General features: G+C 40.3%; 1 protein-coding gene across 1 annotated transcript in view; it reads right to left on the bottom strand.

Moving 5' to 3' along the window:
* Nucleotides 1-12,617, bottom strand: part of skia (v-ski avian sarcoma viral oncogene homolog a) — a 94,006-nt gene extending 81,389 nt beyond the window's left edge. Inside the window, exon 1 of the mRNA XM_028453519.1 lies at nucleotides 11,280-12,617. Within this exon, the coding sequence (XP_028309320.1) occupies nucleotides 11,280-12,191 (912 nt within the window). The 5' untranslated portion in view covers nucleotides 12,192-12,617. The remainder of the gene's footprint in view (nucleotides 1-11,279) is intronic.
* Between the last annotated feature and the right edge of the window lie 657 nt (nucleotides 12,618-13,274).

Here is a 13,274-nt window from a genome sequence, read left to right as displayed (position 1 = left end):
GATAAAACTCATACTGGGCTTAACTTTAGACATGTTTATCCCAAATACCTGCTTTAGGTACTACCATTCACTCATTCCCCCTGTCCACAGCCACCACCATTATAGCTAAGCTTCACACTTGTCACTATACTGGCTTGATTACACAATATAATAAGCACAATATATTCTACAACTTCACATCTCACCCTCACTGTAAAACAATCTATTCTTCCCCACCCTTTCTATTTCCTACCTTGAGTCTCTCCTCCCTGCTCCCTTTCCCCTCCGCCTCCCCCTCCCTCTCCACTAAGGTGTAACACTGCTCTCCCTTTTTATATCCTCCCTATAATAAAAGATTTCTTACCCTTCCTTAGGGAGGGCTGGTGATGGTCACAATTAAGCAATAAAATAAATCAATTTATTTTATTGCAATAACAAAACATGCATTGCTGTCTCATAATGATTGCACTTCTTGTAGTGTTGACCTTTGACAGCATGTGCAGACAAGATCAAAAATCACTAGACTGATATGTTGCCTTCAAGTGTTGTTACATCACTTTTGTTAAACAAGCAAAAAGACTGTGACTAAAAGAACTTGAAGTTCTGCATCTCAGCCTTTTTGTTTGATGTTAATTGTACTTGGAACTAGTTTGATAAAATGCTTACTAACATTTTTTTTTTTTAATGTTTGAAAAGTACCCTGACTTAAATGATCTTTTTTCCATTGAGGGCGATGACTTTAAGACAGTGAATTGGTTTGTTTTACTGGTAAATAACTTGAAAATAGGTGAAATGATCTGAAAATCATGATCATCATCGTGATATAATTTCTACTTTGAACAAACATTAGCTTCCAACATGTCACTTAAGGGAGAACAGATCTAGTTGTTCTTGTGTTGCACGCTGTCGGGTGCAACGTCCGTGAGCGCTAGTGTGTGTTTAAGTGTGTGCACGTCTGGGCAGAGGTAGGGGTTGTGGGCATCACTGTGGGACGCAGGCAGATGGGGATGGAAATGAGTAGGCAGTGAGCTCATGCTAATCTCCTCCTACAGCTGATTCAGCCCCAGAGAAGAAAACACGCACGCACGCACGCACGCACGCACGCACGCACGCACGCACACACGCACACACGCACACACGCACACACGCACACACGCACACACGCACACACGCACACACGCACACACACACACACACACACACACACACACACACACACACACACACACACAATCAGAATGCCTCTGCTATCTAAACGCTTTTGTGTCTCATTCTCAGACGTGTTTTTCGAAAAAGCAAAAGTTTTCTTTTCATTTAAATCTGAAACAGATGAGAGCAGGTTGTAGATCACAGTAAATTGATTTTATTGCATCACAATTCCAGTGGGAGGTAATTAATTTTGATTCTTTGCCAGTGTGGGTTTGTGTGTCTTTGTTATACAGTCATCCGCCTCGTGGGAGTTGCTCAGCGGCACACGATTGGCCGGATATGCGGGGTGAGGTGGGTCACCTCTTTATTTAGAGGGGGAAAGGTCGTGCCATAGATGCTGGGGGAGGTGGAGGGCCAAATGCAGGCTCACTATTGTCATAAACAAAGGCAGCAGCTTTCTGAATGATGCAGCGCAAAAATCAAACCACCCCCAAATATCATTCACTTAATGGACTTCACCCTAAAATCTGGTTTTCCCTGCCATAGCGTTCTACATTTAGGAACACTGACGCAATTTTTCACTGGAAAAATGGTGATTAAATGTTTAATAAAATACTAATATTTCAAATTTTCCAAATGCCCATAATCCCGCTATGTGTGTAATGGTTTAACTAGTGATCATGTTATCCTGTGATTAAAATGAACAAAGTGCTCCATCTGAAGTGTGTTTTTAACGTGTTGGTTTAGATTATTATGACTGCATTCAAATGTGAAAAGGCTCTGGGACAAAGACAGGTTTAGCTGATGGTGTATTAGGTAAACTGATGATCAGTTTACCTGGTGACAAGTCACGGCAGAAGCTTCTCCAGTCACACGGCTGTGTGGGATTTAGTGCAAAACATGAAGGTGATTCTCAGGTTTGAGGTAATTAAAGGTTTCACAAATAATATTTTTGGATCATATCAAACATTTCCATGGGATTTTTTTTTATGTTTAACGACTGGCTGAGCATTTGCAACGCATTTCCAACGTCACTCTTGCGACCTAAAGCTGCAGTATGTATGTTTTTTTGGCTTAACTTGTTCAAAAATCCATAATCACCTTTGAGCATATTGTAATCCAAAGTGTCTTCTCTGGTCTCTATAAATGAGGTTTAGAAATCCAGGTGTGTGACACAACCTTTCAGCCAATCAGAGGTCTTTTTAACTGGCGTGTTACTATTGGCTGCCCAAATAAAGTCAATGCACATTCACGTCCTCTGGAGTAAAGTACAATGGCTGACATTCCAGCAGGAGAAGTCTCCATCACGGTGTTAGGCACAGCGGTTACACAGTAAAGCAAGCAGAAAAAGACCTACGTGGAGAAGCAACAGTACAAAGTCCCAAACATATTCGCGCATTACGGAAGTCCGCTTTGAGTTTTTGCGGATTCTCTGGAACTGCACAGGGAGAGTGAGAAAAGATGGGATAAAGCACATGTAAAGCTAGGAGAAGCATATCCAAGGTGGAGAGAACATGACAGAATGATTTTGCAGTCTGGATGCGTGAGTAATGTGGGTCAGACCGGCAGTCGCCTGGAGCTGACCCACCTACATTATGTACAGAACTCTGCAGCGAGGCTCCTGACCCACACCAACAGGAAAGACCAAATTATTCCTGTTCTGAAGTCTCTCCATTGGCTCCCTGTTGCCTTCAGAGTGAACTTTAAAATTCTGGTCCTGACTTTCAGGGAACTTCACGGACAGGCTCCATATTATATCACTGATCTGATCCAGCCCTCGGAGTCTGCTAATAGTTCCTCGAACATGCCACAAACCCAAGGAGACAGGTCTTTTAAAGTCATTGTGTCTCGTCTCTGGAATAAACTTCCTCTGTCCTTGCGCTCCCGTGACTCTGTGGAGACTTAAAAAAACAGCTCAACAGCTTTTTTAACCAGTCTTTCCAGAGCCAATAGAGCTGCCTTTATAATTATGTATCTTATTGTTTGTATTTTATTTGTGTTCACTGTTAAACAGTTTGTGACCTCTGTGTGTGAAAAGCGCTATATAAATAAAGTTCACTTAGTTACTGTGTTGTGGCTGGGGCATAGCTCTCATCAGCAGCCGCTGCTCAGGACAGTAACTACAGAGTGCATTCATGTCAGAGTCTCCGTCTAAAACATCAGAAAACTCTCCAATAACACAGGATAAAGCCACTACATTCATAACTAGTCTCTATTGAGGAAAAAAGCCACTTAGAGCTCCACAGTTGTGTGTGTTTAAGAGGATACCAGTTAGGGACGATAGGTTTCATTTTTTTTTTTTAAAAAAAAAAAAAAAAAAAAAAAAAAGGGACGATAGTTTTCAAAACAGGGAGGGGAAGGGGAGCGTGGTTGCTTCTATACAACTCTCATGATTATGCATACTGCATCTTTAATCTCGCATTATTTCAGCGTACAGTAGTTGACTTTATTAATCCTATTTATGTCAGTAAAGTCATCTAAACAGGGGGGAAAGATGAGGAAACAGAGACAAAATGAAAATGAGTAAACTCTGAAATAGAATTTTGGAAATTTTGAAACAGGAAATCAAAGGAACATCTCTGCAGAAGTATCTCAAATCACACAGCTGCGTGGGATTTCATGCAAAACATGAGGGTGATTCTCCGGTTGGAGGTAAATAAAGGTTTAATAAATAATGTTTTGTGTTAATGCGATGTTTATCTTTTATGGCTAGACTAAGGAATACAGAAGACCGTTCCACTCATTTTTCCACAAGAGGTGGCTGCTGGCGGACGGACTAGCACATAAAGTTAGAGGAGACGGGGGATGGGTGAGCAGCAGAGGATAGAGATAGACAATAGCTTCCAATGATTCTAAGGATTCATTCACACCGACGGATCCTCGAACGGTTAAATACGTTGTAGGATTTTTTTTTTCAGATAGTCCGCCTCGTTTGTTTGGGGTGAAGAAGCAAACGAAGTCTAGAGTTTTTGTAGGTCTTGGAACATTTATAATGGAAGCCCAGAGAAATTGAGTGAACGCAACCGCTCTCGGTGCGGACTATAAACAGGAAATATCGGTGATGACGTAGAGCGCACAGCATTGTGGGTGGTCAGGAAGATCTGGCAACCGTGCAAAACAGGGCTTTAAAACCACCAAAAGCATGGTAACTTATTGCTGCTGAATTGTTAAATGTGAAAGAACAATCGGAGCAGGAAGAAGCTTCTGTGCACCCTTCGGTGCTCGCTTTGACCCATAGATGATAGCTTCGTCTTCATGTTTCTGTTTGTCTGTACAGAGAAGGCTCTACTTTAGTAACAGCCGCGAGCCCCATACGACTAGCTCATGCAACAGCATCACAAGCTGTGGACCGGATCAAAAGTTGAGTTCTGAACACTTTGGAATCACTTTAATTTCTTACAAAATATTCCCAAAAGAACGGTTTGCAATTAAAGAAACACTAAATAATTTGGGTGAAAATTAATGTAAACTATAAAACCAATACGAGGATGCAACTTTGAGGCAGAAAATGTCATGTTAATTTCCACAGGAACTTAAACTCCGAAGTTTGGGGAATATTTAAAAATAGAAACTTTTCATGGAAATTAATTATTGGGATTAACTGAAAACTAGGAGTAATTTCTAACAGCTGTATCATATCTAAACATCAATACTAGCATCCATTCAAAACAGATTTATTTGTAAGTAGAACTTTGCAATTACTCAACTTTTGTAAGCATCTTGTTTTTTAGGACTTGCAGAAAGTAAAGGATCATCAGCATCAAAAATGTGATTTCAACTGAATTTTAAAAGTAATAGTCCAGAGTTCTAAAAATCATCTGTGCACATGATGGAGGAGTGCACAAGAGCGTGGCCTCAATACATTAATACCCACTAAGCAGTGTGCCATGTGCATGTGACTGACGAATAACAAATATACTCTCAACATAAGTACAGGTATGTTTTGCATGAAATCTTGTTTAAATCGAGATGATGCTGAAATAAATGATCCTAACTTTATTAAACGTTCCTGTTCAGGGCCAACCTTCAGTTTTTTAAAGTCTCCATTCATTCGCAAGAATTCCTGTAAAACCCTCTAAAGTTTCCAACTTTGAAAATTCATGGACCTTTTGCAGCCCAAACTAATAACACTTAATTTTCTGAGCCTGCCTTTTCATCTTTTTAACTTAATGATTAAAAGCATAAACCCACGTGTAAGGAGTGGGTTTAACTATTTGTTTTTAATCCAGTGATAGAGTAGAAATCTATGTCCGTTGTAACCAATGCCTTCATTCTAATGACAACAACTTTGAATTTTACCAGCTCAATATGTGTAAACTGACATTGCAAAGTTCAAGTCAACGTTACACAGCTTTAAAGAAAAAGAAGCCAGAAAAATATTAATTATGTAAAAAACAAATCCAGTATGGAAATGGAAGTCATGAAGCAGGAGTCATGGATGACACTGTGACATCCGCAGCTGCCGTCCTATTACCGTGCGGATATGGCTGCGAGTCAGCAGGCTGCAGCCAACTGTGTGCCTCACACATGAAACAGGACATAGGGTTTATATTCCCTCTGGGAGTTCACTTCCTCTAGGCCAAGACCCCTCCCCCTCCTCCCTCCTGAAACAAGCAGGCTCTTCAGCTGGAGACCAGACACCAGGCTGCAGAAGAATGGTAGGCTTCTTGCAGGATAACGGGACGGTCGAAGCAGTGGACGAACCTTTAGCTGCAGAATGCAACGCACAACATTTGTTCCCACTTCAAATGTGAGTGCTGTTAGAATTAAGTAGAGTTCACACATCAGGATTTTCTAAATCTTAAAGGTATAGAGGAGAATTTTACCAAAGTTTAGAAAAGAAATGCCCTCTCCACTTTTTGAAAAAATGCACATGCGCAACACTCTACCTGCTCCAAGAGGGAACACCTATTAAACGTGTGCAAGAGAGCGTGCACAAGCCCAGTTTTCCTCGTGGACAGTTTAGTTTACAAGTTGGTGTCGGCATCGCTCATACAAGCTTACTTTCCAAAAGAAGATTTGCACCCGGTGAGAACGGCAAGCTTCAATGAATGGCTGAAACCGTAGCTCGGGAGACAAAAAACACTTGAAATTGTGCATGCGCAGCAAGCGAAAACTAGCTAGAGATGAGCACGTACAACAGTCTTACGTCAGAATGATTGACAATTAGGAGGACCTATAGTCTTGATGATCCAACTGGAATTAGAAGCCAAAATAACATCCTCCACTATACCTTTAAGAGTTCTATCTGTTACAGACTTTACACATGAAGATAAAAAGAAGAAAAAAATCACACACAGAAACATTCAGTCCAGCCACTGATCTTCCTTTAAGAAAAGAAATCTCACATGATCAAACGATACCTAACATCGTGATCTAATGCTGCGTTCCAAGCAACTCAGAACTCTGAATTTTCCGACCTCCAACTTGAAAAAGTGACTATAAACATGTATTCAATGTTTTGAATAGTTTATCAAGGGATTCTTTTGACAATGAAATACAAAAGGAAAATAGTACAGTTTTTTCTAGTTTTTTTCCCCCCAAAAAATAAAGGACTATTGTTCATCATTTGTCTACAGTCCCATTTTGTAAAGTAAATCGTGAGAGAATCGTATCGTGAACCCAGTATCGTGAATCAAATCGTATTGGGAGTTGAGTGAATCGTTACATCCCTACTGCTTATTCAGAAAAAGAGTTGCACATCTAACTGAGGAAGTCCTTAAGGTGTGCCTACTTGAAGTCTGAAGAGAACTCTGGTCCTCATTGTTTGCTAAATGTTAGAGGTGTCCCGATCCGATATTGATATCAGTCCGATATCAGCCAGAAAACGAATGTAGGATTTTATCGGTCTGCATCTAAAAACACCAATATAAGCTTTTAGGTGACTGTGGTTCACACTCCAACAATGTAACCTACTGTTGCTGACTATTGTTCTCTGTTTGAGTAACATCACTTCATCAAGCCTTTTAAAACATTCCATACTACTAAGTAATGAAAGTATGTATGATACGTGCTGTATTGCATCGATCAATATCGTTATCAACTAGGGATGTAACGATTCACTCAACTCCCGATACGATTCTCTCACGATTTTTTCATTTACAAAATGGGACTGTAGACAAATACTGTATTATTTTCCTTATATTTTTCATTGTCAAAAGAATTCCTTGATAAACTATTCAAAACAATGCAATTTAACTAAAAATAAATCTTGAATTAAATAAATAAAGGAATAATACAAATGAAAATGAAGCCTATTAATTTAAATTCTGGTTCTATAATAAACAATGCAAAACTGCATAATAGTTCTTTTTCTTTTAAAAGTGCAACTGAAAATGTATTTTGTGCCTTAACAATTGGACTTTAAAAAAAAAATACACCGTCATTGCACTGATTTACGTCATATTTGTTTGGACCAGCAGAGGGCGCTGGTAACCCAGTGGTCGGTTGGCATGCAGATATCTTGCAGTGAAGAAGATAAGCTATGCTAGCAGACAGAGCTAATAGCAAAATGTGACTTTTACAGATATTCAAGTAATATTACAGATATTCTTTCAGTGCTAAAGGGGCAATGAATCATTTATTAACATATTTAAGAGTAGAAGGCGGCCAGAAAGAAAGTATTAGCAGACACCGCCCGCCGCCAACACTTCCGGATAGCGCCCTCTGCTGGTTAAAAAAAGTACTGCGATTCAATTGTCAGAAAATCGATATCAACTGTGATACCTATGAATCGATTTTTAACTGCCTTACGATTAATCGTTACATCCCTATTATCAACCGATATGCAAGGCTACAATATTGGTATCATATCAGAAGTGAAAAGGTTGTATCGGGACATCCCGACTAAATGATCAGCAAAGAAGAGCAGCTTTTCTCGATTATCGATAACTACTCTAGTAGTCCAGAATGGCGAGAAGAAACATGCAAAGGTGGGCGTCTGAAGTGCACATACTGTATGTCAGAGGGTGGGTGGATGGTGTGAATAGTGTTTGGATGTTTGCTGAATGCTCTCCTTTGTTGGGATCATATTATGTTTCCAACACACAACTTTGAAAACCAAGCTTCATCAACTCCATTCATGTTGAACACTTCATGCAAATGAGGCCACTAGTCTTTTTCAACAACGGGTGGGTGGGGCTTCTTTTATATCAGTTTACCAAAGTAACACACCCTCTCAGTGAAATCCCCTGCCCTCACAACACTAAGTAGATTAGAAGATATTAATGACATTTTTACATCCTGGTAATTCCCAAGAAGAAAAAACAACTCATCAATAAACAAGAGAAAAGTAAGCTCTGACGTTATTATTGTGTCTTTTTAAAGTTATATTCCACACATGTAGTGTTTTACAATAAATAATACCAAATACAGAAGCTAATTCCAATGGTAAGAAATCAGAACTAAACAGTAGTTACAGATTTTCTCTGCAAGTCTATTTGGAAAACTCGCACATTTTTTTTCATTTTACTGACCTCAGCACTATTTTTCATTCACAGTTCATGTGGCCCGGGATCCAGTGATGCTTACAACGGATTTTATTAATTTATTGAAAGGCAACTTATTTTTTACAGTGTAGTTTTATGCTAAATATGTGCACAACACATTGACTCATAATTTCTTACAATGCACATTTCTTCATGGGTTATAAGGGTTTGTTTCAGTTCACCAGACGAATAATGCAGCGGTCAACTGTTGTATAACAATTTCAGACGAGGTTAGAAGCATCCAAAAGCTTCTATGGCTGAGTGACAACATCACTGAAAAAAACCCACAGAGGAAGTTGGACACGTGACACCCAGACATACATAGTTGGGTTTAATAGAAGGCCTGCAGGCTGACACAAATGAGAAGTCTGTGAATTCTGCTGGAGCATCAGTTTCTGTTGTGGTTTAGTCTGTATGTGGTCTGTATCTACAAGGAATAAAGTACTGTGCATATATTCTTTCTTTCTCTAAGCCACGGAGGTAAAAAACAGACATCTCAATGTTTACTGGAAACTGTTTTTAAGAAGAAATGCATGTCCAAAGATTTATCAGCTCTCTATAACACATGATCAACATTCATATCAACATTAGAATAATGACCAATCTGAGCATTAACACAGGCAAGAAGGATGTTTTTTTATTGTCGTTTTGTTCATTGTCCTGCCAGCTTTGTATATTTTTTTTAAACAGTTTTGCTTGTTTGTGTTGTGTTTTGTGTATTCTAGTCTTTTGAATATTTTTAATTTAATTTGTGTGGTTTTGTTATTGAGTATTTTTGTGTTTATAGAATCATGTTGTATATTTTTGATGTATTTTTTAAGTGATTTTGTAATTTTGTGTGTGGGATTTTAAGCAATTTTTATATTTTAGCTGTTTCGATATCATTTTGTGTGTTCCAGTGGTGGTTTTCTGTAGTATTTTAGTGATTTCTTGTATTTTTGTACATTTTTTGTTATTTTGTGTGGGGATTTTAGTCATTTTGTGCATTTTCTTATTTTGATGTCAATTTTTGCATTATAGCTGTTAGCGTCCGTGTGTCTTTGGATCAATTTCTTATATTTTTGTTGTCATTTCTGGTAATTTTGTGTGCGTTTTTAGTAATTTTGTGCTTTCTTGCTGTTTTGTGCATTTTCCTACTGTTTTGATGACATTGTGTATTTTGCTGATTTTTTTTGTGATTTTGAAGTAATTTCTTGTATTTTACTGTTACTTTTCAAATTTTGAGCATTTATTGTTGTATTTTATATATTTTTCTATATTTGTGTGTGTTGTGATTTTGTGTATTTTTCTGTCACTTTGTATGTTCAGAGTCACAACTTTGGTGGCCACTTAGAATTAGTGCGAGGGCCACATGTTGCCCATGTCTGCCCCGTAATATATTTGCGTTCATACACAACAATAAAGGTTTCAACAATTCAATGACTTTTAGACATCATTTATCTATTTATCTATCAACACTCACACAAAGCAGTTGGATCACAGTTATTAATGTATACTATATACACCCCTATAGGAAAGATTGTCACTAAAGATTAAATCACCACTGTCTGAGGTTGGAATGCTTGGATGACTGCTTATTAATGCTCACTCTATTATTCCTCATATTTACACTCAGTGAAATAATGGTGCTAAACCTTAATAAGAGTATTGAAATAAACAGTTTCCTTTAGATAGTCTATAGGAGTGAATGGGAGTGTGTGTGTGTGTTGCTCTGCGATGGACTGGCTCCATGTCTAGTGTGTACCCCCGCCTGGTTCCTGTAAAAAGCTGGAGATAGACACCAGTAAACCCCCATAACCTGAAAGGGAGGAAGTGGGTCGGAAAATGGATGGATGGCTGAAGATTGTATTTGGAACTACTTTACACCAACTACTTACATAAGACATGAGCTCCAAAGAAAAAATGACCAAAAAAATACACAAAAAGACAACAAAGGCGCACTAAAAAACTGAAAAAGATACAAAGCGACAACAATAAACTACAAAACGATTCAAAATAAGCATCATGTTAGAGCTGGGCAAAAAAATTGATTTAATCGATTAATCGTATTTGGATATAAAATCAATTTTTATTTTGCGAATTCGAGTTAAAAAAGAATGTTTTTTTTTCTTCAATTTTTTATTCGCATTATGCTCAGAAAATTGAAGCAACTGTGAAGTTGCTGTTGCACTTTTTGCTTAAACCTGGGTTAAAGCTTGAAATTGTTGAATGACAGAGCCTCATTGACTTTTTATTTTGGGATTGTTCAATGCATTTTTTGATGCACTCTTGAGGACAATCACAGCAGGATTTTTTTTTTTTTTTTTTTTTTTAAAGCCAAAATCGCCCAGCCCTACATCTTGTAAAATACAAAAAATAGTAAGTACTTAAAAAGACAAGAAAAATACACAAAACAAGAACAAAAACACACTAAGACTCTTTGTTCTGTCTTGTATTAATGCCTAAATTGTTCATGCTGACATGAATAATAATAATAATAATAATAATAATAATAATAATAATAATAATAATAATAAAAGTTGCCCATCTCTTACATGAATCCTGAAGAATGATGATGTGTTTAGTGGCTCTTCAGTGGATGTAAATCGGTTTCAACAGATGATAAAGAGCTTGTTGCTATGAGTGAAGGTCCACAGCAGTGTGAGAAAGTAAATACAAACTTACCCTGGATGATAGTTTCCTCTTGTACTTGTTGGAGAAGTCATATTTCTCCTTGATCTGATCCAGGAGCTGCTGAAGCCGGGCTTTCTCCTCCTTCCCTGAGTAATCCTGGCCCAGGAGGACGTAGGCTCTCCAGTTGGCTGAGTCGAAGCCCCAGTGGCAGGTCCTGTTCTCCTGCGCTTTGTGACTGTGCACCACAAACTTGTGGGTCTGGTACATGAGTCTGCAGTCCATGCACTGGATGCACGCTGCGTTGGGGTTGGTGTACAGCTCGGGCACGAACAAGCCCTTGCACTTGCCGAAGCACTCGTGGTAGACCCTGAAGCTCCGGTCGGTGACGTGCAGCTCGAGCGCCCCTCCGACGCCCAGCTCGGGCTTGCAGCGCGGCGGGTAGGCTCCCCCGTAGATCAGGGCGTTACACAGCCGCTCCGCGTCCGTCTTGGTGATGAGGCCGCAGGACGGCGCTGAGAAAGGCAGGATGCCCATAACTTTGAGGATCTCCAGCTGGTCGGCTGTGCACCGGGAGCAGTAAATGTGCAGCTCGTCGCACACAGAGTTGATCTGCTGCAGCGAGAAGTCCCGCAGCACCGTGTTGAGGATCTGCGGGAGACACAGACGTTTCTCCCCGCCGACCACGAAGCACGAGATGGTCTCACCCTCCAGCACCGTCTCGCACCTCTCCGTGGAGCGGTCGGACGGGATGAAGAGCGGCCCGGGCATCACAGGCGGGGGCAGATGCTGCAGCGCCGGTGGCTCGGGCTCCTTCCCGTCCTTCTTGAAGAGCAGCTCATGTTGCCACCGGGCGGAGAACGCGGCCGGGCCACCCAGAGAGCTCATGGAGCTGAGGTGGAACTGCTTCAGAGTTTGTTGCAGTCCCGGGTGAGGCTGGAAGCTCTGCCGACTTACAGTCTCCATGCTTTTCCTGCAACTTTACACGCGTAAATCCTTCTCGTAGTCGATCGGAAGAGACACAGATCGATTGGTTTCCGAGCTGGGGAGATCCAAAGTGTCCCAGGTCGGAGCAGAGCCGCGAAGCGCTTCATCAAAGATCAAATGGAAGCTTTTAGCGCTGACTTTCCTTTTCCTTTCCTCTCCTGAGGACTACACGGAGACCAGCGGCCGCTCGCTCACACCGAGCCGTCGACTCACGGCCATTTCCGCACGGACGGATTTCCAAACTCCACACACGCGAAAAGTTCCCTTTGACAAATTCCAAAACGAACACAACGAGTGTGAGAGAAAAGAAGCGGAGCCGGTGAGTTTGTAAAGCTCGATAAAACAATCCTCCTGTCGGGAGGAATCCGCTGTTGATCCGCTCCGTGCCGCGAGCAGTTCACTGAAGCACCGACACACACACACACACAACACACACAGAGAGAGAGAGAAGAGCCCTCCCCTCTCTCTCTCTCTCTCTCTCTCTCTCTCTCTCTCTCTCTCTCTCTCTCTCTCTCTCTCTCTCTCTCTCTCTCTCTCTCTCTCTCTCTCTCTCTCTCTCTCTCACACACACACACACTTACACACACACTCTGTCTGTATGTATGCGTGTTTGTGTGCACGCGCGTGTGTCAGTATAGGTCGCTCCGTCACGCGCCCCTCCCTCTCTGTTTGTGTGTCTGGCTCACTCACTGAATCCCAGCCAGGAATCTTCTTCTCTCTTCCAGGAACCAACTATCACCAGATGCACACACACACACACACACACACACACTTTGAAAACATCACAATATACATATGTCCAGTTTTACACATGCTTGTTCAAAGTAAATGCACAAAATGACCAAACATATACACAAAAGTACAACAAAGTTGCACCAAAACACTACAAAAGGACTCAAAACAAGCACAAAGATTTTTTTTTTTTTTTTTTACAAAATAGTGAATACTCCAAAAAGACAAGAAAAAAAGCACAAAACAACAAAGGAACCCATTGTTCTGTCCTGTGTTCTGTCCTGTATTAATGCTTAAATTGTTCATGCTGTCATGAATGTTGATATTAAT

This window comes from Gouania willdenowi, chromosome 7 (genome assembly GCF_900634775.1).
Source record: "Gouania willdenowi chromosome 7, fGouWil2.1, whole genome shotgun sequence".
Taxonomy (NCBI): Eukaryota; Metazoa; Chordata; class Actinopteri; order Blenniiformes; family Gobiesocidae; genus Gouania; species Gouania willdenowi.
The sequence above is the reverse complement of the archived record's forward strand: the minus strand, read 5'-3'. Positions and strand labels throughout refer to the sequence as shown.